The following is a 27702-nucleotide window of genomic DNA, read 5'->3' as shown; positions in this document are numbered from 1 at the left end:
TCAAGGAGGTCCCTAGAATAGTGTTTCTTCAAGCTATAGAAGATCGAAGGTGTCTGGTGAAAAAGCATTTTACTAGCTCTCAAAACTTACTCTGGTTATTGAGTATGCCCAATGGTCATGACCAAGAGGGATGGAAGATAAAAAGTAGAAGGCAATGTAAAAAAATCAAAATACAGTTGAGTACAAAAGGAGTGCCTAGCTGTTGCTGTAAGCTTGGGATAGTTTTGGTTACATTAAAGTGAAAGGAATTACACAAAGAAAAAAGTAAGTCTCTTCATATTGTATTAGGACAGATCAGTTCAAATTTTAAAAAAACTATGTAAATGACAAAAACAAGTGTATTAGCTACTAAATATGCTCTTCATGAACCTACTATCTTCTTCAGCCCTCCAGTTCACCTGAGAGGGTATAAGCTCCTTCCCTGGAACAATCTGTAGGCTCTAGTCCACTCCCAACCTCCCAGCATGGATCCATTCAGAACCCTAACTGTCATGTTTGCTTACACACCTAAAGATTTCCTTTGAGCAAGGGGCTTAAGGAGTATGAAAATCATTGTTGATTATTCCAAATCTGAACTTCATAGGATCAAACAAGTTGAGTATGTTAGCTCTGACTGGCTCAAACCATCCTTTAGGAAACATACCATTCTCAACAAAATTCAAGCTTTTTGGAACACTGACTATGGTTAGGTTTACACCATGGTGGTAGCTTGTAGTGTTGGAAGCTTGATCCAGATGCTGGTTTCTCTAGGTAGCTTCTGCCCAGTCACCAATCTTCATCAAGAAACAACCTAGAAATAATCACCCAGAGGCGAGTGCATGTCAAAACTGAGAAATTTGGATGCAGAATTTAAAATTTTCAGTTCTAAAATATCAACTCAATTAAACATGCTACAGGAAATGGCTAGAAACTATGAAATTACATTTAAAAAAAAAAAACACAAGGTAAGTTTCACATGTCTTTGATTACTTGTTATCTCAGTACATGAAATGCACAATTTTGGTAATGGTTAAAATGTCACTAATTCTATCTAAGCCTACCAGTATTTCTTATTACTTCTAATAAGCATCTAAAACTGACAATTCTTTATTGAAATCAATAAAACAAAAAATAGAAACCGTAAATTTAGTAGCTAAAGGAGACAGTATGCTACCATGAATTGTTTATCATATGCATTTAACTCAGTGACTACTTTTGGGACCAAAATATACCCAAGTTAATACAGGAATTTAGTTTACACATCAATAGAGATAAAATAAATTCCAGAATTGTTACCTATTCTTTCCACAAGAAAAATCTATTTCTTCCTAATTAATCATACTAACTATAATTTCTAACATCTTTATTTTTAAATAACCAAAAACCAAAAAGCCAAAACAACAACAACAACAAAAACCTCAAACATATGAAAATCATGACCAAAGCAAACTTAAATACTTTTCAGTTACTGGGGAAAAGCAATACAAGTAATTGAGCTAAAGGAAGTTTTATCCTTTATGAACTCCAAATTTAGACAAGCCATGTTGTATTCCCATAATAACTAAATATAAATACAAAGAAGGAAGAGAATACATTATTAAAACTTTGAGCCCAGTTCTATTTAAGTTGGGAGTTTATTAGCAGAAATTCTAATGAATATAACTGGAAATATAATTTGGGGCTATAACAAACTCTGTATCAAAGTTAAATTTCATCTTATTCTATAATCACATTTAGTCTGGAATCTTAGGCTAAGGGCTTAAAGGGTTCTCATTGTATAACTTATGATTTTTCTATAAAATATCACTTTAAGTAAAATAAATTAGCAAGGTTTGGCCTGTAGAGTATCTATGACATTTTAAAATCTCACAGAGTGTTGATTCTAGGCAGTAACTTAGTAAAAATCTTTAAAAATTCTAAAATGATAGGAAAATCGAGCTGGATGCATTTCAGTTGTGATGAAAAGGTTAATGGGATTTTAAACTATCAAGTCTACTTTTCTCCTATAAACACAGTATTTAACTATTTCCTTAAGACTATTTTGGAGCCAATCAACAGCATAAATAAAAGATTATTATTCCTACCTTTATGATTTAATGAATCAATAATGTTATCCTAGCCAATAACACAGGTAACCTACATAATGTCGGACATCTAAAGCTAATACAGAAATCATCTACAAGCTTTGAAATATTTGACCTGATGGCTTTATGCATTTGTAAATTAATGGCTTTTGGGATGGAGGAAGAACTAAGGCACTCAAAAATACCACAACATCTTAAAATCTATAGTGAAAGGAAAAAACTACTAATACTAGTTCTTAAAACTCACAAGTTATAATGTAAAACAAATGTCATTTTAGTTGATTTTCAATGTTTATACATGCGGTATAAATTACATGTATGACATTACAACACCAATCCAAAAGAAAACAATGATGTACAAAATGTTTATGATAAATAAAATTATTGCATTTAATGTCATTTTCATGAAATGAAAATCATCAAATTCCTTAATGTTGTATCAAACGTAAACAATACCAGTTCAAATTAGAAAGAATATATGTCAACACCAACTTTTGACAAAAATAAGAAAGCTAAAGCCCTACAATTTATCTAATTTAGGTCAGGTAACCATGGAAACAAAAGAATATTAAAATTATTTATTTTATCATTATGCACACTGAAGGAAATCATAACAGACCTTTTCCACCATAAAATTATATACACCCATTTATTTAGCTAGAAACACTAGCTTGAGAGGTACTGATATATTCCATTTGTGATACTTTCTGTACAGCAAACAAATGTCTTATATTTGGAGCACATTGAAGAAAACATTGTCTCAAGTCTTTTTTGTTTTTTTGAGTCTCAATCACTAAGAGTTCAAGGTACTTTGGGAGAATCCTGGTGTCCTGGATGGCTTGATCAATGTATTAAAATCAAGCAGTGTGTGTTCTTAAAATACTCTTACATCCATACAAATGTTGCTAGAGTTGTGGAGCTGAGATTTCTCCTACTGGCATGATCAAATGTGAAGAACATGTGTTATGAAAGTTTCACACCAATTTTATTTTGTTCCTTCTTCATTAGCCGTTGTGCTTCCTTTTCCATTTTCTTCCTTTGTTGTTCGGCTGCTCTCTTTTCTCTGTCTGCTAGTTTCTGCTGTCTGAAAAGAAATATACTTATATTTTTACTTTTAGAAAATACTACACAGGTAAAATGGCAAATAAATTCTAGAAACAAATAGCAGTGCCTTTTTATCACCACCAAATAAAATGTTGAAAGTCTTGAAATCTTCTCACTAACTTGAAAATTCCAAATATTTTCAAAAACAAGATTTCTCTTAGTTCCTAGAACATGACTTGTGAAGTAGAAGAAATATTATCTCTATTTTACAAATAAGTAAAATGAGGCATAAAGGCTACGTGACTGGCCCGAAGTCATAGGATTAAGTACAGGGATAAGAACCCACATCTTCTGACACTTCTTATTCAGATTGTCTCCATTTCGTAAAACAGTACTTCCATTGAACCACATCTTTTTCTGGGGATACCATTCAGAAAAGCTTGATATTGAGCTTGATAATCTCCTGTTAATATAGTAGTTATAAACAGCCAGTATTTAAAGAGAATGATGAACACAGCTGAACAGAACACATGCTCCAAAAAGAAAACGGAAACTTAAGATACACCTTCCACCTAGAATCTAGAAATAAATTTCAAGATTAACATGTGACTAACTCTACCAAAGAGAAGAGTGGTGGGTATTTAATCAAATACTGCATGTTCTCACTTATAAGTGGGCGCTAAATTATGAGAACACATGAACATATAGAGAACAATGCATACTGGGACCTACCAGAAGGGAGGAGGTCAGACAGAGGGAGAGGATCAGGAAAAATAATGGATATTAGGTTTAATACCTGGCTGATGAAATAATCTGTATGACAAACCCCCTTGACACGTTTACCTATGTAACAAACCTGCACATCCTGCACATGTACCCCTGAACTTAAAAGTTTTTTTTTAAAAAAAGAGAGGTAAGTATTTACTAATTACACTTTGTGAAACACATACCCCTTCCTTACTCTTTCCATAACTCCACTGACCCAGACTCACTCTCTCTATCTTTATTGATTGGTTTATGTAGGGAGTGGAGGTAGGAGTGGGATGATGAAACAGGACAGAGCAGAGTGAACATACGTTGGTCCTGGATCTGAAGGGTTAGGGTGTGAGAAAATCGTTCAAGTATGCAGCGTTGAGGAAGGAAGCTACAGGTCACAATTGGGCATGGAATAGGCAACATTAGGTTATATGCAGAAAAATCCAAAGTGGATTATCTATGTCTGGGGGAGATCAATACTGACTACAGTGAGTGAAAAGTATGTACAGTTCTCAATCATAAACAGGAGTAGGCAGAGTTATGGATGAACAAAATTCAAGAAAGTAAAGAAACTATTTTTATAGGCAACATTTTGACTTTTGCTATCAATTTCTGAAGAACAGTTTTAAAAAATCTATTTTTCATCACTCTGCTCATGTTCAAGAAAAACAAATAATCTGAACTAAAAATGTCAAACCAGAAGAAAAAAGGAAGGTAAGGAAAAAACTATAAAGGGCTGGCTAGGCTATAAACAAGTGAGATAACAAAGTTTTGACCTGGTTACTAGCTAAAATAATATAAGGGCTGAGCACCTCAAATACAAAAATCCAAAATCTGAAATGCTCCAAAATCTGAAATTTTTTGAGGGCTGACCTGATGCTCAAAGGAAATTGTCACTGGAGCATTTCAGATTTTAGATTTTCATATTTGAGATGATGAACCAGTAGTAGAACACAAATATTCTAAGGTTTCAAAAATTTCAAAATCTGAAACACTTCTGGTTCCAAGCATTTTGGAAAGGGATACCCAATCTGTATCAAAAACTAAAATGTAAAAGAGACAACGTAAGAGATAGCTGCAGACGACAATATATTTTACCTATCCAGATTCATGCTGGGAATTATTAAAGTACCAGAATCATCATTCTTAGCAATACTGATCACAGTACTGGCAGCATTTTATAGTGGCAATAGGAAAAAAGCTCAGAGTTAGAAGATACGGAATGTGGATACACTTTTAAAATGCTCAGTGTCTATTCAGGGGCAGTAACAAAGTACGGACGCCTCCATTTCTCTTTGGCTCTACCTATGTACTTGCAGCATGAAGCATGTCTATTGCAGATTAACAATCTCACTCTCCCAAGCTGTCCTTAAAGGGTAAAACATTAAGTTTTTAAGTACATTTTTTTCATTTGTCTTGTTTTGTTAGGGGTTAAGAGGCTATAATGAAAAAGAAAAGGTTTTTGTACAATGTTAAGATATTTGTGAACTCATGGCATGAACTCTACAGTGAGATTACCGTATTTAAAAAGGACAGCCCCCTTCCTTTGTCTTTGCAGTTAATGGCACTAATAATTACTAGAATCCCCAAAATGTCTTAAATACTCAGACGTCTGTATTTATTATTTACTTTTTAAAATAACACTGAATTTTAAAGAGATGATTTGTCTTTTTTGATGATCCATGCAATATCCTAAGTGTTACAGTTCACAATTTAAAAAATATTCCCTTTATAAAAGATAAGCTATACTGACTAAATAAGAACTAAATTTTAAAAACTCTCACAATTTTCCTGACTGAATTTTGAAATGTGACTTCTAACTGTGTTAAAAAAACAAAACAAAAAGGACTTGATATATTTCTTTTTTTTTTTTTTTTTTTTTTTTTGAGACGGAGTCTCAGCTTCTCTGTCCCCAGGCTGAGTGCAGTGGCCGGATCTTGGCTCACTGCAAGCCCGCCTCCGGTTCACGACTCTGCTCTCAGCCTCCTGGTAGCTGGACTACAGGCCTCACACCTCGGGCCTCGCTAGTTTTTGTATTTTTTTAGTAGAGACGGGGTTTCACCGTTAGCCAGGCTGGTCTTGATCTCCTGACCTCGTGATCCGCCCGTCTCGGCCTCCCAAAGTGCTGGGATTACAGGCTTGAGCCACCGCGCCCGGCCTGGACTTGATATATTTCAAACGAAAAAAAAACAAAAACTTCAAACAAAATTCCCAGTTATTTAGCTGCACCCTCTGCTGGTTGTTCAAAGTAACTGTAATTTATTGACAAAGCCAAGAAAGGAAAATACAAAAATGAAATCCGTTTTTTTGTTGCGACTCAGATAAAGAATAATTTGTTTGCTATTCCTATGATAAAAACAATCTAAATTTTAAAATAAAAAAAAATATATTGCTGTATCTTACTATACAATTTTAAAAATGCATAAATTATTTAGATGTATTTAAATATCTGACTTTTAAAAATCAGTAGTCACTAGCTCTCCCTTAAGATAAATTTTCTCTTTACTCTTTGACCTAACGTAGCAGTACGAAGAAATATGTTTGCTGCCCACACACAAAAAAGAACAACCAATAAAAATGAACTTTAGAACTTCCAGAATAGTATTTTTTGTAGAATGGGTAGTTCATCTAACACATAGGGCTTTCACTGACATCATTTAAGATATATGTACAAACGTACAGTGTCACATAAGCTATTTTCATTCAAATGAGCAGTGCTGGGCACTATGCTAGATCATGAGGAAATGGAAGTAAAGTTGTAACTTCTGATCTAGAGGAATATCAAGCTTGCAATATGATATGTATCATATGTATATAACCATATATATATATAAAACTTTTTATATACATGTGTGCATAACATTTCATTTGCCATTAATTATTTTGTTCCTACAGTGCTTAAAATTCTTGGTTTCCGTGAGGTTTTAATCATATAAAATAGTATCTGCAGTCTGAAATACAAAAAAAACCCAAAAAACTCCATATTATCTAAGGCTCAAATGAAGAAAAATATATTTGGCAGAATAGGCTCCCTTGACTTGAAACACAGGAGGGAAGAAATCTAGTTCTTCTACTCAGGTTGCAATATAAATGCCACTCAAATACCTTAGAACTTCTTCTGCTTGCCAGGCTGCATCTTCTTCTTCTTCCCATGCATTGGTATTTTCTTGCCAGGTATCTAAGTCACCTAATTCAGACTACAATGAAAAGTAAAACAAAATTAAGAGAGTAAAAGTCATCCTTTCTCCACATAGCCGTCAAAAAGAGTATCTTTTAACACGTAACTTAGAACCTGTCATTCTGCTGTGTCTTTTCAGTTTCCTTACCCTGTCCTATACAAGGCACAAATGATTTTGCTTTTGGCTTGCCTAGAACTGATGTATGACTTTCAATGCTCAACAGTCCAAGGCAAGTCCAGCTTTCTTCTTTATTTTATGTTTTATGGGATACTCTCTTAAATTTTCTTCTTTGTTGTACTTTATTTTGAAATGAACAAGAACAGAACATTTCTTTGGTTTCTTTCTCTTCTCAGTAAGATGAGGGAGCTGGGGATAGAGTGACAAGAAATTGATTGATCCCAGACTGAATCAGAAATCCTTGACTGGACTAATCTGTGCTGAAAAGAACTGCAAGCTGAAATGTAAAAACTAGCAAGTCATCTTCATTTAAGCATATGTAACTTACCAGAGATTTTTTATTGGCACTTACTATGTCAATCCTAGGCAAAAATGACAAATCATGCAAAATGTATCTTTATTGAAATACTTCTATGCCATGCTTCCTTTTCCCAGTCTTTCTTACCTGGTATCATCTACTGGTCCCTACCTCTATTTCCCAAGGCAGACCTCCAAAAGTTCACTGTTTTCTTTCAATAACTAATGAAAATGGTCATGCTGGACTGTTTAGGTAGGTTTGGAAGTGACTGTGTGTAAAATAACTGGTTCCAATCTGTGAACAGATTTATTTAATATCATATTGTTTTAAATACTTACCCCTAAAAATGAAATAGAATGTTTTCAGCTTTCTTCTTCTGACAATATATGTAATACCATACTCTGTTAAAAATTATTAAAATATTTCTAATTGTTTAATATACATTTCTGAAAGGAGCATTTTTAAAGCTACTGAAAGTGCAAATGACAGCTTTGAAAAGTACCAAGCTATCCTCTTGACTGCAGCAGGTAGAAATCTTGCCTTTTCTTCTCCCCACCTCCTTGTTTTTTTTTTTGTTTTGTTTTTTGTTTTTTTTAGGAATCAGCATTTCACTTTGCTGCCCAGGCTGGAGTGCATGGTGTGATCATGGCTCACAACAGCTTCAAAATCCCGGGCTCCAGGGATCCTCCCACCTCAGTTGCCCTAGTAGCTGGGACTGCAGGCACATGCCATGACAACTGGCTAATTGTTTTTTACTTTTTTTAGAAATGAGATCTAGCTATGTTGCTCAGGTTAGTCTTGAACTCCTGACCTCAAGTGATCCTCCTGCCTCAACCTCCCAAATTGCTGGGATTACAAGTATGAGCCACTGCACTCAGCTGCTTTCTTTTCTCTTTACTAATTTGACAAGATTTAAAATTGTATCTTGTTATTTTACTTTGTTTTGTTTGAGACAGGGTCTCACTCTGTCACCTAGGCTGGAGTGCAGTGGTGTGATCACGGCTCACTGCAGCCTCGATCTCTTGGGCTCAAGCAATCCTCTTACACCAGCCCCTCCCAAGTAGCTGGGACTATAGGCGCGCACCACCACACCCAGCTAACTTTTTTAGTTTGGTAGAGGGGAGATTTCGCCATGTTGCCCAGGCTGGTCTCGAACTCCTGAGCTCCAGTGACCTGCCCACCTTGGCCTCCCAAAATGCTGAGATTACAGGCATGTACCACCTCACTGGGCCTACTTTGAGCACTAATAAGATCAAGCTTTTCTTCAAATTAGGTTATGTCTATTTCTTATTTGTAAATTTCCCATTCATATTATCTATTCTTCTACTAAAGTAAGTATTTGACTGTTAGAGTAAATAAAATATTTAGATTTTTTAAAAAAGTGAAACTATAGAGACCATTAAAAAGGGTGGTACTGGCCTCCAGCCTGGGCGACACAGCGAGACTCCGTCTCAAAAAAAAAAAAAAAAAAAAAAAAAAAAAAGGGTGGTACTGATCCTTTAGTAGAGATGGCCTTAGTAAAAAGAAAAAGGGAGAAAACCATTGATAGATCTGTCTACATAAAAACTAAATACACCTGCCTAACAAAAATACCCAAACCAATTAACAAACTAAAAAAGTATAAAACGTGACATTTATCTTTAGTATAAAAGAACTCTCACAACAATACGAATGATGAATTCTAGAAAAAAATAAAATGTATAGTTTAAAAGAAAAATCTAATGTGTAGAATGAATGGTAAGATATTTTTGGTATAGAAAACAAAGTCCAATAGATTACCATCCTCTCCTATGCAATGCCCCTTTATTCTGTCTGCTTGGGAGGAAAATACGTGGAAACAGCAGTGGAGACATTCTCCATCTACCCTACTTACCCCTTCTCAACTCTGTAAGTAGTTGTATATTTACAACTTTACAATGAGCTACGATAGTATTATAGTATTATATAGGTGGCAAATATTGCTAATTCAGCGGGTAGGATTAAAGCATTTCACCAATACGGATCAAACATATATGAATAAAGTTTAATTTTGAGATGTATAAAATAAAAAATTAAACATTAAAATGCTACGTTATTCAGCTAAGTATCTATGGTGTATGTTCATAGCATCATGTAACTGCATAGGAATTATCAAAGTTTGTAATTACATTGATATGTGTGATCATTTATTTAATATCATGTCTCCCCTACTAGAATGCATTTTTCTGAGGCAAAGACCCTTTAATGCCACAGGGTCTGGCTTTAGTAAAAACAATGTTTTTACTCAATGAATTAAAAATATACATATACATGGGTCACCTGGGGAGAGGGGCCTCAGAAGCAACTATGCAGTTTACACAAATAAATAAAATACATAGATTGACAGACAAATGTAGTTTAAAAATACGTCCACAACTTCTTAGACATTCCTTCCTTCAAGAGGTGGAGGCTTGCGTGTGGGCTGGATTTAGTGGCTTCTAAAGAAATAACGTGGAAGTGACAGTGTATCACTTATAAAACCACATCACAAAAAGGCATTGTGGTGTCACCCTCACCCATGAGCAAGTGCTCTCACTCTCTTATCACTTACTGGGAAAATCAGCAGTTACGTCATAAAGAAATTCAAGCAGCTCCTTGGAGAGGTGCACAGCAAGGAACTGAAGCTTTGTGCAAACAAACAGCATTAATTTGTCAGGTGTAGAAGTGAGCTGTCTTTGAAATGAATCCTTCGACCACAGTCAAGCCTTCAGATGATTGAAGACCCAACCCAATGACTTGTCTGCAAACTCATGAGAAATTCTGAGTTAGAACCACCCAGTTTAGTCACCTGGATTCCCAATTCACAGAAACTGTGACATTAATATTTGTTATTATTTCAAGTCACTGAATTTGGAGATGTTACACAACAATAGATAACATAATCAATCAATCAAAGCATGCTTAAAGCTTAGGTAGGTAGGGGTCTGGACATCTGTGCTTTTAAAAAACTTCCAAAGCTGATTTTGATATGCTCCCAAGGTTGAGAACCTCAGCTGTCTACTTCTTTCAAAAATTGTTCCTTTAAAAAGTTTCATTTAAGTCAAATCATTTAAAATTAAGTCATACTTTGAATGAAAATACACTCTGTGAAGAAAACAATTCACAACTCACTTTAAAATAATCTACCATTAGGGTTAATCTCTCATTTTAAGGGTAATCTCTCTGATGTTCATATTTTTAAATAACATTGTGTCTATCTTTCACGTGTACAATGAGACCTTGATCTTAGTATCTAATGTAATTTACAATCTCATAAAAGGTTAGGATTGGTAAAACTCCAGATTAACCTCTCTCGAACTGCTAAACTTGTTTCAAAGTTACAAAAACATAAATACTATGTTAAACTCATTTAGATTTTATTCCTCTGCTTTAAAGAAAACAGAAACAAAACGAAACCTTTCCCTAGAACCATTAACATACTTACAGACTGATGAATAAAAGGCAGATCTTGCGTAGCTGCTAATCTACTAGAAAAACCTGTGCTCCCATCTGGGATGCCAAAATTCAATGGTTCTCTCTTCTTAATAACAATCTGAAAGATTAATTGAAAAAGAATTATAGGGATATTTTACAAATCACTACATAAGAATAGACAACCAAAACATTTTGTAATTATTTAAAATATTTCTTTTTAAAATTTACAACGTAAAAACTAAAAAAAGTCTGTAAATACCAATTTCCCAGGCAATTGTTGTAAAAATCAGTTACATACTAAGAAAAATTGTATTTCACTTTTAAAAATTAATACAGTCTCATTTTCTTTCTTCCTCTCCTACTTTCCCCAGACCCCAAAATATAATCAATCACTTTCAGTTACTGTATTAAATAAGAACAGGTATCATATCCTGCCAATAGTATAAACAACTCTCCCAGCATGTGAGATACCTATGAATACATTAACTCATTCAGGCCAGTAGCATCAAAATACACTTATATGATATGCTGGTAGCCTTATTCAAAGCATTTCCACTCTAATTAATTTAATAAGGCACTATAGTGTAATATACTAGCTTCCTACTGAGAGCAGCAGTATACTTCCACAATACAAGGTATTCCTCTACTAAGAAACTCACTTAAAGAATCCTTTAAAAATACACAATTTAATGTGTTTTAGCATTGAGAAATTTGGACAACTCAACAAAAAAGAATGTAAATGTTATCAACCTAGACAATGTAAATATAAATGTATAGCTGAAATCAGTTGAGAGAAAGAAGGTGAGGAACAACTGCATTATAAATTGTGAAATAATGTCCTAATTTTTATAAAGTGTGTGTAAATATATATATACACATATATATATATGAGATAACATTTTCTATGTTTGAACAGGAAAGTGAGCTTTAAGTGTGTTTTTCTGATATAGCAGAGTGACTGGGAAATAAATAATTCTTCATTTACCATAATATTAATGTAATAGACAATGTCTGTTACTGGTAAACAAGAAATGGAAATATACTCATATTATAGATAGATATGGTGACAAACACTTGAAGAAATCCAAACAGAAAATTACTGAGTGGCTGCTTCTTGGAAGTAGAACTGGCTAAGAAGAGTGATAGGTCAGAAGTCTAACTTTTCATTATAAGTTCTTCTACATTTTTTGATTTAAAAAAAGTACATGTAGTATTTTGATAAATGAAAAGGAAAATACTCAAGCATTCTGCTTTTTCCAGTAATTCCCTGTATCTCTAAATGATCTTCCATATTCAATTCAAAAGAGATTAAATAATGTATAGATGACTAATACAAACTCACAATTATTCTTAAGTTCTTAGAGTCCTCCATCAGTTTTATAATGGTTACAAACAATAAAATCCACTTATCAGTTTGTAGATATTACTAAAGTATGAACTTGTTAGAACTCTTATCCAATTCACCTTAGTCTCCATGGCAGAGATTGGAGTCTAGAATCTGACATATAGTAGGATTTCGATACATGTATAAATATAATTTTAAAAGATTTGGGGTACAACTTACTAGAACTATGTCCAGGTCATTTGAACATATAAAATTCTTACTTAACACGACAGAAAACAAACAACAGATAGTTAGAAATAGGCTTTCTAAGAAATGTGAATTGTATAATCTAATTTTAACTATAGGAATTTAAAAAGTAGTTTAATCTCCAAAAGCATAAATCTTAACATACTTTCTGAGTTTTCCTAATAGTTGGTGTCATGTCCTTAAAATAGTCAGGTTCCAGTTGTTCCAAAGAATTTTGCTGTGTTGCCACACTCCCATTCCCTCCTTCGATCTTTACACTGGTGGGTGCATCTTCATCCCAGGAAGTCCACTCTTCAACATCTGTCTAAATTTAATTGATCAACAGTATCAGCCACAAAGGGGCAACTTAATGAACATTTCATTGATATTTATTGGAAAAATGGACTTTACAAAAACACTGGTTTTCACACATTTTTGACCCACAGGAAAATACACATTTTATATCGCAGATCAAAACTTGATCAAAAGTTGAAAAAATACAAGACATTCTGATATATTATGTTCTATTTTATTCTATTATGTCTATTAAAAAACAAAAAACAAAGTAAAACAAAAGCAAATGTTCTGAAAACTGAACTGACATTAAAACTACAACCCATAGAAGGACTGGACATTTTCACCTAAGCCTAACCAGATTGATCATCTGATAAAAAATACCAAGCTTCTCCACATGATTTAAATAAGACAAAGTCTCAAAGCATAGTATTCAAAATGTTCATGAAACAACCCAGAATTATTCAGCACATAAAAATCAATAAATCTTAATTTTCAAGGTAAGTTAATCAACAGATACCAACACCAAAATGATATGTTGGAATTCTCTAAGGCTTTACAACAGCTATTATAAAAATGCTCCAACAAGCAATAGCAAACACTTGAAACCAATGAAAACAAAATAGAAAATGTCAACAAAGAAACAAGATAAAATGAAGAACTAAATAGAATTTTCAGACCAGATAAATTTAACAACACAACAAAAATCAAAGTAATTTCTATTAATATATTGTTCTAGGACACTTACTCAATTTTTCAAAAACAAAACAAAACAAAACAAAAGAACAAAGAAAAACCTACCTGCTTAGGAACTGATGAATAATCAACTGTAGTTGGCAAAGTTATTTGGTCTCCACTTAATTTCCGTCCTCTGCCAGATCTGAAACAAAAATGAAATAATTTATTTCAAGAACTACCAAAACAAGCAAAGTAAAAGCACTATGTATCTGGTAATTCAAGGCTTATAAAACAAGATCTTTCTCAATTTTATGATTATTGATTTTAATAATTAACAGTTACTCATTAATTTATGGTAAAAAAGTCATAAATCAGACATCTTGTGAATGTTTTTTAAATCTTGGACAGAAACGGAACAACGTAACTGCTTTTTGGCTTAAGACTTCGAATTATAAACAAATTCAAGAGGAATATAAAGTCAAAAACAAAAATGCAAGATGGTTTCAGAGCATGCTCCTTGGAGTGCTATGGGTTCTGTGGGTGAAGTTCTGGGCCACCTTTGCTGTTTTAAACAGGGTGGCTTGGCTTTTATGTTTTATACATGGGGTTTCTTGATAAGATTAACTATTAAGAATTAAATCACTGGTTTGAACCAAACGGTAATTTAGTTTTAAGGATTAGTAGGAGAAGTACCACATTAAACAGGACGTACTATAACTCAGTTGTTAAGAACATGTGCTGTGGGATCTGTAAACCACAGTTTTCAATGTTACTTCTATTATGTCTAGTTAGAATTATCTACTTCTCAGCCTCAACAGCCTCATCTATAAAATGCAGGTATTCAAACCCACTTTTGCAGGGTTGTTTGGATTTAATTAACTGACATATTTAAAATCCCTAGACAGTGTGTGCCTGCTACATCGCAAAACATACAAAAAATGGCAGGTAATAGAGATGATGAGTCACTTACTTCACTTCAAATAATCTACAAAGCATCGATAAGAACTAATTGATAAAGTCAGCTATTTTTATTACAGATTCAAAGCTATATTTGTTTAAAGGCTGAATAGAAAAGTAATATAAAAAAGTAATATCAAATTTATGACATAAGCCTGTTTTTTCCTTTCAGTAGAGATGGGGTTCTGCTGTGTTGCCCAGGCTGGTCTTGAACTCCTGGCTTCAAGCTATCCTCCCACCTCGGCCTCCCAAGGCACTGGGATTACAGACATGAGCTACCATGCCTGGCCAAGCCTGGTATTTTAAAATACATGGTCTAAGGTTCCTTCAGACACCAAAGAGAAACTTATCCTAACATATGGTCAGTTTTCTTTAAAATAGAACATACAATCAATTCTAAATATGTATACATTTACAATAGGAATGTTCTTAATATTTTTACATCAAGAAAATTTCTTATCGTAAAAGTAATCTATTTAATGAAAATTTTAAAAAATAGTAGTGCAAAAAGAAAACATCTATATTTCATCACCACTGTTAACACAATGCTGCTTATTTTAACTTCCTGTCTTCTGGCAATTAATACCCATTTTTAATGTTGCTTTACCTGGTGAATTTCTGGCCATTCTCTTCCTCATTCTCCGGTCATTTAAACACTCAGGTCACTCCTTTTTCTACTTCCCAAATCCTACCCTCTTGGGTGATTTCAAGTCAACCACCTAAATTTTCCATTTCTTTCTTGACTTCTGCTCGAGTGATTATCTCTGGATGATCATTTCACCCACTTGGTCTCTTGCAATACCCTGGACTTTTTTTTTTTTTAAATCTCAGACCACTCTACTTGTAGCAATAAATTCAATGGCACTTAAGTCTCAGAGTTTTAGCAGCTATCAAATGGTCATTTAGCCAGAGACTGGAGTTCCCATCCTTCCTTGCAGCTAGGGGGCCATATGACTAAGCTCTGGAAAGCAGGCAGTGCAAAAATTGTTGTGTGCAACCTCTAAATCATGTCTCTCTCTCTCTATATATATATAAAGAGCTGATTGCTATCCATTTCCTCTTTTACTATACCCTCCTCTTAGTGTGTAACTTTTTCACAGTACCCTTAGGCCACAGAAACACCTAACAATTCCACCAAATAAGGTAGTTACACCCAAAAATCTTAATACTTAAGTATGTCCTAACTGCTTAGTAGACATTGTAAAAAATACACATTTAAAGAAAACGTCATATTTCTATTTTATTCTTAAATAACCACAATCACTGTACTTATTAATGAAATGTGTGTGCCTGTTGAACACTCCACAGCTTCATATGCCTTAGAATAAGACTGGAGACCATCATTCTTGTTTTCAGTTCTACATTAATTTTAGTGCAGTACTTGCTTTTAATTACAACCTAAAATTCTGGCTTTGCAACGAGATGTCACCAAAAATATAAGTAAACAAAAACTATCTCAAACATTAAAGAATACCATCATAAAAAAATACTGCAGGATTTAATGTTGCAAATATGAACTACTTTGAGTTGAGGTATTCAACAGATGCTATCACTATGTTTCACTGGAAAAGTTAAAATATTCTATGGCATCCCTGTGAATTTCATGTAAAGCCCTGAGTTGCCTCAGCACACATTTTAGAAATCATAGCTCTTGGGTATGATCCTGTGACAAAACAGAAGGAACTGAAGTCTACAGATGATGTCCTAAAGCAAATGACCTACCTGCCCTTGACTAGCATATTCTGGAATGTTACTTAAATAGACAAAATAACTTTTTTTTTAATATAAAAACAACACTACTGTAGTATAGGCAGAAATATCTATTCTGAATTTCACCTAACCACTTTAAAACATTCCTATAATGAAACAAATACATCAAAGTTCTGTGATGATTATAACAACGGAAGTTGGTCTGTCTATTCCTAAATAGTATTAAGCATATTATTTTAGTGGAAAGTGTAAGAATTTGAATGAACAAAAACAACTGAACCTCTATTTTCTAGATCTGAAGTAGAGAAAAAGTATTTAAAAATGACTAGGAATTAATGAATAAATACTGCAATCAAGATATTCAGCTTAAATATAACCTGTCCCGTCCACAAAATTTTAAGTTTTGAAGGTATCCAAAACCAGCGAGGAGATAAACAGGTCAGTTTGAACATAAAACTTACCTGCATATTAATCTCTTTAGGAATGAGAATACTGTTGCTAGGCAGGTACAAAATTTAAATAACCGAAACTGGGTGATGGCCATGGTGGGAATCAAAACCTGTAGAAGAGGCACAAAACAAAAAATGCAGTAAATCGATTTCAAAAGTCATACTCCTGTCCTGAAGAGACCTATTATGCACTGAGAAAAATTTAAGATAGTTTTTACTTTTCTCTAGAAACTATAACACAGTAAATTTTAAAATTATAATTTAAATCATATTAACAATTCAAAAACCAGATTTTTGAGTTTTCAGTGGTTGTAAGGATAAAATCCCTCATTTTGAGTTTTTGAAAATATTTTACCTAAATCTATTAATACAAAAATTTACAATTCAAAAAATCAAAAGTATAAAATAGTATATATTAAATCTCTGTGTACCTTTTGAAGTTTGAACCACATGAACATACTATTTAAAATATTTTAAATATTTTTAACTTGCAGATGAATATGTTTCCTTATATCCATTTTATAGATGAGGAAATTGAATTAAGAGAGGTCACACAACTTGATCAAAGTCACATAGCTAGTAAGTTGAAAGTTACCATGGAGCTCATTTAGTCCAGTGGTTCACAAATCCGGGAATCTATTAAAGAAATGCCAATACCTAGGACTACCTCTAGTAAGTCCATTAAATCATATATTCTGAGGCGTAAGGGCTGGTCACAACCAATAAGACAAGAAGGGAGATTAAAAACTACTCAACTGAAAAGGCAGCAGGAAACAAAGAAAAGAGAACAAATAACACATGGGACAAGACAAAAACAAGTATGATGACAGACATAAATTTAACCATATCAATAATCTCATTAAATGCAAATTGTGTAGCATTTCAATTGAAAGGCAGAGATTGTTAGATTGGATAAGAAAGGAAGACCGGCCCCCTCTATGCTGCCAATGAGAAACGCATTTTAAATAAAAAGACACAAATAGGTTAAAAGTAAAAGGATAGGAGAAAATATACTATGCTAGCACTAAGAAGTTGAAGCGACTCTTTCAACGCTAGACAGATTATAGCAAAAAGAACATTACCAGATATAAAAGTGCTCATTTCACAGTGATAAAGGGGTCAATTAACAAAAAGTACATAACAATCTAAAACATGTGTCCTTAATAATAGAATTTCGCCAATATCATAAACACGACAGATGACATTAGATTCTGCAGATATTAAAAGGATACTGAAGAACTATTACGTTTACCTTTGTTCCTGTATTTACTTGACAACTGAGATGAAATGGACAACTTCTCTGAAAGACACAAATTACTAAAGCATAAGAACAACCTGAAAATCTGTGTATCTATTAAAGAAATTAAATTTGTAGTTATAAAAGTTTCCCAGGCACAGATGGCTTCACTGGTAAATTCTACAAAACATTTAGGAAGGAATAATACCCATTCTATACAAACTGCCAAAAAACTGAAGAAGGAATATTTTCCCAACTCATTATTTGAGGCCAGTATTACACTGATACTAATCCAAAGATATTACCAGAAAAGAAAACTATTAATATTCTATGAATCTAGACACAAATCTCCTTAGCCAAATGTTAGTAAATTAAATCCAACAATATATAAATGGATACAACAGCGTGAAAAATTGGTGCTTAGTTTGGAAATGTTGGATTGGTTTAACATTTAAAAATCAAATGTCATTCACTGTATTAGCAAACTAAAAACAAACAACCATATAAACATCCCAATAGAGACAGAAAAAGCCTTTGACAAAACTCAACATCCATTCCTGTTTAAAAAAAAAAAAAAATGCTGCAAAGTATAAGGGAACTTTCTCAACTTGATCAAGAACGTCTATGAAAAAACTACAGTAATATAAGACTTAACGGTAAAAAAAAAATTCGATAGTTTCTCCCTATGATCATGAACAACACAAGCATGTCTGCTTTTTCTACTTTCAGTCAACATCATAGTGGAAGTTCTGGCCAATGTAATCCAGCAAAAAAAAAGAAAAAAGAAAAAAATAGAAAAGAAATAAAAAGCATCCAGAATGGAAAGGAAGAAATAAAAGTGTGCTACTCTAATAAAAGTGTGGAAAATTCAATGGGATCTACAATTAATTGTATTTCTACACGTTAACAACTATCAGTAAGAAATTGAAATGTTAAAAAAACATTTATATAGGCATAAAAAATATGATACTTGAGGACAAATCTAATTAAGGACTTGATTACTGAAAACTATCAAATATTGCTGAGACATTTAAAAGGCCTATATTACTTTAAAAAGACTTTTTCAGAGATAGAAGACTTTTATTAAGATATCAACATTTCCCGAAATGAGTTATAGATTCCATGCAATCTCAACCAAAATCTTGGCAGGTTTTTTCTGTAAAACTTGACAAGCTAATTTCTAAAATCCATATGGAAATGCAAAGAACGTATATAATAGCCAAAACAACACTGAAAAAGAACAAGGTAAAACTGCTAGCACTATCTGGTTTCAAGACTTGTTATAAAGCTTCAGTAATAAAAAATGAATAGTATTAGAATCAAAATACATGAATAGATCAATGAAAAGTACAGGAATAGACCCACATACATACAAACAACTGAAATTTAATAAAGATGCAAAGGTTAATTCAGAGAGAAAAGAATAGGTATTAAGAAAAAAAAAAGTACTGGTTAAACTGGATATCCACTTGGAAAAAATCAAAACAAAAACCTTCAATATATATCTGGCACCAGTTACAAGTAATTAAAAATACATCAGAGACCTAAATGTAGCCTGAAACTACAAAATTTCCAAGAAAAAAAAAAAAAAACTTGGTGACCCTGGGTCAGGCAAAGATTTTTAGGTAGTACAACAAAAGCACAATCCATAAAATAAAAGATTGGCAAATTGGACTTTATGAAAATTAAAAACTACAATTCAAAAACACTATTAATGGAACAAAAAGACAAGTCACAGACTGAGAGAAAAATCCTTGCAAAGCATATGTCTGATAACGGACTTAAACCCAGAATATATAAGAACCTCTCAAAATTCAAAAATAATTTTAAAAAAACTCAATGTAAAAATGAGCAAAAGGTCTAACTAGACGTTTCATCAAAAAATATATACCTGGCTGGGCGCCGTGCCTCACGCCTATAATCCCGGCACTTTGGGAGGCGAAGGTGGGCAGATCACAAGGTCAGGAGAACAAGAACATCCTGGCGAACACAGTGAAACCCTGTCTCTACTAAAAATACAAAAAATTAGCCAGGTGTGGTGGTGGGCACCTGGAGTCCCAGCTACTCTGTAGACTGAGGCAGCAGAATGGCATGAGCCCAGGGGGTGGAACTTGAAGTGAGCGGAGATCGTGCTACTGCTCCAGCCTGGGCGACAGAGAGAGACTCTGTCTCAAAAAAAAAAAAAAAAAAAAAAAAAAAAGAAAAGAAAAAGAACATATACAATGGTAAATAAGTACATTAAATGATGGTCAACATCTTTAATCATCAGAAAAATGAAAAATAAAACCACAGTGAGAAATTATTACATACCTACTGGGATGATTCAAACTAAAAATAATGACCATAGCAAGTACTGGCAAGGATTTGGAACAACTGGCACTCTCATACTTTAGTAGTGGGAAAGTAAAATGTACAACCACTTTGAAAAACAGTTTGGCAGTTTCTTACAAAGTTTGACAGACATCTACCACATGACCCAGCCATTCTACTCCTAGTAATTTACCCAAGATAAAGAAAAGCATATAGCCATATAAAGACTTGTATTTGAAGGGTAAGGTAGGAGAATAGCTTGAATGCGGGACACGGAAGTTGCAGTGAGCCAAGATTAGCCACTGTACTTCAGCCTGGTGACAGAGCAGGACTCCATCTCAAAAAAAAAAAAACACAAAAAACAAAAAACAAAAAAACCCTGAAATAAATAAATAAACAAAGACTTGTATTTGAATAGCAGCTTTTTTACTTAATAGCTCCAAACTGGAAACAACACAAATGTGTATCAACAGGTGAGTGGATAAACAAATTGTAGTATATAAATACAACAGACTACTACTCAACAATAAATAGAAATGAACTATTGTTACAAGTAATACCATGACTATATCTCAGAATAATTTTACTGAATGAAGAGTCAGACCACCAAAAAAGTATACACTGTATGATTCCATACACAGCATTTTTTAAGCTCTAGAACAGGGGTGTTCAATCTTTTGGCTTCCCTGGGCCACATTGGAAGAAAAAGAATTGTCCTGGGCCACACACAAAATATACTAACACTAACCAGAGCTGATAAGCCTAAAAAAATTGCAAAAAAAGCTCATAATGTTTTAAGAAAGTTTACTAATTTGCATTGGGCTGCATTCAAAGCCATCCCGGGCTGCATGAGGCCCACAGGCAGCAGATTGGATAAGCTTGCTTGAGAAATTATAAACAAATATAGAGTGACAGAAAATATCAGCAGTGCCTTGTAATGGGGCAGGGACGAGTGGGAAGGAAGGATCACTGAGGGACATGAGGAAACTTCTGCAGGTAATGGATATATTTACTGCTTCAATTGTGGTGGTTTCATAGGTGAGTGTATATATATTCATCAAAACTAATCAAATTGTATACTTTAATTATATACAGATTATTGTATTTCCATTAGAGCTCAAAAGAGCTGTTAAAACAATCTACACCAAGACATTTTTGAACAATATTATGTCACTTAAATTAGAACGCTGTTCATATTCTGATTAGAATATTATTTTTAAAAGTTATCAACACCATAATTATCTTGTATCAATTATTTGTTACTTTCTAGAAAGCCAACTTCCATTAGGAAACTAGGACAATTAGTGAAAAGAAACATTATGTCAGAACTTCTCTAAAAACAGAAATCTGATTTCACAATAGCGTTGCAATATACTGTAATAACTTACTTTATATTTCATGAAAAGCATTCTTCTTAGTGATTAACATGTAGTAACTCATTTAATGCTCACAACAACCATGGGAAGGACTTGAAGCAAGTACTATTTTGTCCCTACTTCAGATAAGAAAACTAAGGCACAGAGGGGTTAAGCAAGCTGCCAACGACACAGAACTGATAAGTTATAGAACTGGAATTTGAACCCAAAGAGTCTGGCTGCAATGTTTCAGTCCTTAAAGATTACACTCATACTGCCTCCCTATGATTAAATAACAAGATATATGTCTTTATGAAAGAGATGATACAGGAATTGAAAACTACAGCCACAGCAATGATAGGAATAAAGATTCTAAAAATGGCAAAACTATGCCGGGTGCGGTGGCTCACGTCTGTAGTCCCAGCGCTTTGGAAGGCTGAGGCGAGCAGATCAAGAGGTCAGGAGATCAAGACCAGCCTGGCCAATATGGCGAAATCCCGCCTCTACTAATAATACAAAAATTAGCCAGGTGTGGTGGCACATGCCTGTAGTCCCAGCTACTCAGGAGGCTGAGGCAGGAGAATCGCTTGAACCTGAGAGGTGAAGGTTGTGGTGAGCAGAGATCATACCACTGCACTCCAGCCTGGGCAACAGAATGAGACTCCATTTCAAAAAAAAAAAAAAAAGGTAAAACTGGTATTATTTTGGTAGCCTTTTTTTGGGGGGGGGAGTGGGGGGGAAGACACAGTCTTGCTCTGCCGCCCAGGCTGGAGTGCCGTGCCATGGTGCAATCTCAGCTCACCGCAACTTCTGTTTCCCGGGTTCAAGCAATTCTCCTGTCTCAGCCTTCCGAGTAGCTGGGGCCACAGGTGCCTGCCACCACACCAGGGTAATTTTTGTATTTTTAGTAGAGACGGGGTTTCACCATGTTGGCCAGGCTAATCTTGAACTCTTGACCTCAAGTGATCCACCCCCTCGGCCTCCCAAAGTGCTGGAATTACAGGTGTGGGCCACTACGCCCGGCCTGTATCCTTTTTAAACATGGTTCTTAATTTTCAAATTTTTCTTATACATTTTAGTCACCTATACTACATATGTATTGCGTATTATGTATTTATATATACATATATCTATATATGTGTATATATGTATATGTATCTATATATGTGTATATATACACACACATATACACATATATATATACTATATATCATATATATTGCGTATATATGTATTTACCCTAATAATCACTATTTAATTTTTAAAATTTCTTAAGATGAGTTTTGGCACAAGTTAAAGTTGAATACTTAAGTAACTATGACAATGTCCCGACTAAGAGCCTCAAAATATATACAAAAGAGGGGAAAAAAAATCTGTTAATCCATGAGAGAGAGTCATTTTTCCAATGTTGAGAGGTAGAATAGACCACATGTTAAATCAAGTCACAAGAAATACACAGGCAAACGTACATATGTGCGTGCATATGTGCACACACTTACAGGAATGACGTTACTGATAATGGAATCTCATGTCTTAGCTTTTCCTTGCCTTGTCTTTGTCAAAGGAGGAGAATTACTAAGTATTCAGAATCATGATTCCTGTCATTGGAACAGCTGGAGAATATGTCATCCAGCTTCTTAAATTTTCTGAATAAGGAAACTAAGATACACTGAAGTTAACGGTTCTGCTCAAGGTGAAACAACCAGCTAATAACAAAACCACAACTAAAACAGACTGGCCTCTCAATCCAATAGTAACACCTTTAGAAACAATCACAACACTTGATTAATACAATTATTTAGAGTGCTGATTTCTTAAAACAAACAGAAAAAACATACAATAATGTGATATTTTTTTCCAAAATAAAAAAGCATAAGCAGTATATTTGGACTTCAGTTCTACACATACTTACTTAAAAGGGGATAAAACCTAACTTAAGTAATAATTATCATGTGACCACATTAAAGGGACAGCTATATACTCCTTTTAAAAACTGAAATACTGATTAGTTTTTTAATTACCTTACATGAGCATAAGATAAGCAATAACATTTAGAAACATAAGGAGTAAAATCATCCTGGATAAATATACCATCCCTGTACTATAACACACTTTTTTTGTTCGTTTGTTTGTTTTTGAGATAGAGTCTTGCTGTGCCTCCCAGGCTGGAGTGTGGCAGTATGATCTTGGCTCACTGCAACCTCTGTCTCCTGGGTTCAAGCTATTCTCGAGCCTCAGTCACCCCCACATCTGGGACTACTGGCACAAGCCACCACACCCGCTAATTTTTCTGTTTTTTAGTAGAGACGGGGTTTCGCTGTGTTGGCTAGGCTGGTCTCAAACTCCTGGCCTCAAATGATCTGCCTGCCTCAGCCTTCCAAAGTGCTGGGATTACAGGTGTAAGCTACCGTGCCTAGCCCACGCTTTTTAAAAATGCATTTCATGGGCATTCAAGACTCCTAAAGTCTTGAAAAAAGCATGTAATGCAGTTTTTTACCTAATAAAACATTACATTGAATGGGTTAAAAATTATATAGTAAAAAAATAATGGTTATCTCTGATAGGGCATACTGAAGCATTAGAGAGCTAAGATCTAATATCTCAATCTGAGTAGTAATATCACATCCTTGACTGTATGTGCTCTTTGTATGCTATACCTCAATACAAAAGTTCCAAACAAACACATAAAAAATAAGAACAAAACAAAATCAGAAAGCCAGAAAAACATACTTAACTCACATAGTATCTGATTTTGATTGCTCTGTAGAGCCATCACTGCTAGTTCCTTCTAAGGAAAGGCAAAATATGCACGAGTCTTTTCTATTTCTAGGGTCAGAAGGGGCTTGTAGACAATTAAGGTACAAAGACAGGGTTCCAAAATGTTACCTTAGCAATGCTCATGTACTTTTGTACATATGGAGGTTGTCTCTCCATATGAGCTGAACGATTTACTGAATGCCTAACCTGGAAGTGGTCTACTAATTGACAGTATGAAAAGACAGTGACTGTAAAAAAAAAAAAAAAAAGAACCAGAATATTAAAAAAATTTTACTCCAGTAATCTAAATACTTCTGTCAAAAACATCCCAACTAGTGGTTTACTCAGGTTCAAATCATGCAACAATGCTGACTCCTCCTTTCTCTCTCCTTATACCTAATTCCCAAAAAGACTCTATTCAATTTCCCAGTACTGCCCATATTCTTTCTTATTTCCATTGTAATCTCTCTAGCACAAGCCTTTATTATCTCTTGCTGGACTACTGTAAAGTCTTCTTAATTTTGGTATTTTATTCTTTCCGAGAAACTACATTTTTTATTTTGTATCATGGTTATTTCTATACCTTACTTTGCCCTGTACAACCCTTCTCTAGAGTATTTTATTCATTTGGTACCTTCAGTTACCATTTGCAAAGTAAGAGTTGAAAAAAAGTTTGATTGCTTCATTACGAGTAGAATGATCTGAAATATTACGATGGTGAATGATTGCTTCATTTAAAGCTGATTTGTCAAGAACAAAACTCTCAAAAGAAAACTTTCTCAAATGAAAATTAGCCTAAATATTCTGAAAAATTATAAGAAAAAAAGCCAGAAAAGAGACTATAGAACATGTGGTACTTGGCGGGGAAGGAAATAGAATCAAGGAGATACTCTATCAGTAGGTTGTGAAGAAAGAAGATGATATTTACCATTTGGGACAGTCAGTTTTAGGATATATATGAATAAAAGTTGAGAATAAATTTCATATAGAGCCCTGGTAACCACAGCCATCACCTTTCCAAATATTGTTAGTGTCATTGTTTAATAAATATTCGCCAACTTGAATGACTTCAATGCAAATTGGAGGTAAAATTTAAAGGTTGATTTTTTTTTCCCAACAAAAAATAGAAACTGGGTTTTTTAGTGATTACAGAATAGAATTCTCTCCCTCGCAATTAAGAATATCCTCATTCTGTGGAAAATTTTCTTTTGTGATTAATTAAAGAGGAGAACTGATACTCACTGACTGTCTACTATGGACCAAGTACTATCGAAATGTTAACTCACTTGACTCAAAAAGCCATCTTATGAGATAGATATTACCGTCCTTGTTTCATAGAATTAAACACAGAGTTAGCACATCCACTGACTCCATTCAAACCTTGGTCTGTTTAATTCAAAAGTCAAGAACATCTCATGAACAATGAGCATTCTTAATAATTCAGTGATACTACCACTTCCAAGATAAATTTTCCAACCAGTTGCACTAAAATAGGGAAAATGCGATCAAGTCACACTTTGATTTTATCAGTTACACTGACTGGCAGGAAGGAATATCCTTTGAGATCTGTATTTACTTAATGTCCCGATTCATCTAAATGAATATATATTAGCACTTACTATGTTTCAGTCGCTACTTTGGATTTGGAGGCTGGGAAATACTACCAACTCCGCACAGGGAAACTCTGCGTTCACTCCCAATTGTCATGAGCTTGCCCATAAACTTGTTCCTGAGGAATGCAAGAAACTAAAGAAGCAGGGCGTCCATCAATCAGTCTTGCTCATTCTAGTATTTATAGGTTTGTCAAAGTTGGGCACATAGTAGGTACTCAAATATTTGCTGAATGGAAGGAAATTAACATTCCTTGAGCACTTGAACGTTCAAGACAATGTTCGATCACCTCATTGGAATCCTCAGGACAACCAAAAGAGGTAGGTTTTTCACTACTCCCGTTTAATAAATGAGGCTGACAGACTTAGATTCACTCAGCCAGGATTTAAAGAGACTGACCTGAAAGCCCAAGGCTCTCCCCACATCATATCCTACTTAAGAAACCTTTTAATTGTGTGCACACTGCCTCAGTGCGAAAATGCCCTCCAGATCACCAAGTTGATAAGTATCTTAGGCTACTTTACACTTTGGCTGCTTTGAAACACTTTCTAGAACGGAACAATGTTAATATAATCTAATTTTAACATTAAATTTCCTTAAAAATTACAAAGACAAAAATTTGAGGTATATCAGAACGAGATTCAAAACTATGAGGCAATGTATCCTCATTAAGGCTTTTTGAAGAAATGACATCTCTAGAAAATCAACAGGAATGAGAGCTCTGCCATGTTAACTGAAAAAAATTTTCCTACAATTAAAAAAAAAGAATGCTACATTAGAAACTGATAGATCAAATATATTATATCTTTTCTTGTTGAAATTCTCGGTAAACTGCTAGACGTCCTTTCAAGTAGCCTCAATATATCACAATTCATAAAACAAGCCAAAATCTATGTCGGTACACACTAAACAAGTGTTGTATTTCTAAAACTCTATTTCCGAATCTTGTCATACCAAAATTTGAAAAACCGTATGACCTAGTACAGTCCAGAATATCCTCAAACTATAACTCTCCGAAGTGGGTCAGAAAATATCACCAAGCTCACAAAATAAAATTTACCTGAACTCACTTAAATTTGATAAATAAAGGTTTGAGCAGCGGCCCGTAAGAGAAGGGGAAACAGAAGCGGAGTGTGAGAGCTAAAATCGAACATTCTGTGCCATGTCTGGCAACCCAGAGTCAGGCCCTCAAATATGTGACACCACTGGGGCGGTTCCGAAGGCGGAGTAAGGTCTCCTGAATAACTCAAAAGGAAAGAGTTTCATAACTTAAGTGGTTTCATTTCAGATTACCCACGTGAAATTGGCTGATGAAAAAAAAATCATACCCACTGCACAGATGAGAAAAAACAGGAGCGTTTTCAGGTTATACAAGCCGACGCCTGGCGCCCGGCGTGACGTGAAACGCTCTAAGTTGCTGCAGCTGGATACCAGGTGGACTGGGATTTAAATTGTGGAAAAATCGGCCTGGAGAGGTACAAGGCCTGTAGACGGAGGACTGTAAGGTCACGGTCACGGAAATTTTCCTGAGGAAGGCGGCTTTGGAGGCTGGGTGCTTTCCGGGCCGGTACCCCGCAGGCCAGTCTCCCACGCGTGAGCCGAGCATGGCGAATGCTGCACGCCCGGGTCCCGCTCCCAGTCGCAGTTTCTTCACCCCAAAGGTCACCCTGACCCGGAAACAGTACCCCAGAAGCAGCGGTCAGGCGTCGGGGGAGGTCGGGTGGAAGGGCGAAAAGGAAGGTGGGAGGGCAGGAAGTGCGCGAAGAGGCGGAGGGCCCACGGCGAAGGCCAGACGATGCCCCAGAGGCTAGGGCTGGGGTCGGGA

The 27702-nt window shown here is 34.7% G+C and overlaps 1 protein-coding gene across 3 annotated transcripts; it reads right to left on the bottom strand.

Annotated features, from left to right (window-relative positions):
- Positions 1-947: 947 nt before the first annotated feature.
- On the bottom strand, positions 948-27702 carry EBAG9 (estrogen receptor binding site associated antigen 9). 3 transcript variants are annotated; one of them, XM_009213500.4, is made up of 8 exons: positions 27206-27702; positions 17860-17907; positions 16620-16717; positions 13615-13693; positions 12686-12844; positions 10960-11067; positions 6969-7060; positions 948-3147 (listed from the first exon to the last, which is right to left on the bottom strand). In XM_009213500.4, the coding sequence occupies exons 3-8, from the start codon at positions 16700-16702 to the stop codon at positions 3027-3029; spliced, it is 642 nt and encodes a 213-aa protein (XP_009211764.1). In that variant the 5' UTR covers positions 16703-16717; positions 17860-17907; positions 27206-27702; the 3' UTR covers positions 948-3026. The 3 variants fall into 3 exon arrangements, with proteins under 3 accessions (XP_009211764.1, XP_017817731.1, XP_003903126.1); XM_017962242.3 differs by lacking the exon at positions 27206-27702 and adding an exon at positions 25886-27193; XM_003903077.5 differs by lacking the exon at positions 17860-17907.

The sequence above is a fragment of the Papio anubis genome, chromosome 8 (assembly GCF_008728515.1).
Source record: "Papio anubis isolate 15944 chromosome 8, Panubis1.0, whole genome shotgun sequence".
In the NCBI taxonomy this organism is placed as follows: domain Eukaryota; kingdom Metazoa; phylum Chordata; class Mammalia; order Primates; family Cercopithecidae; genus Papio; species Papio anubis.
This window is presented reverse-complemented; position numbering and strand designations above follow the sequence as displayed.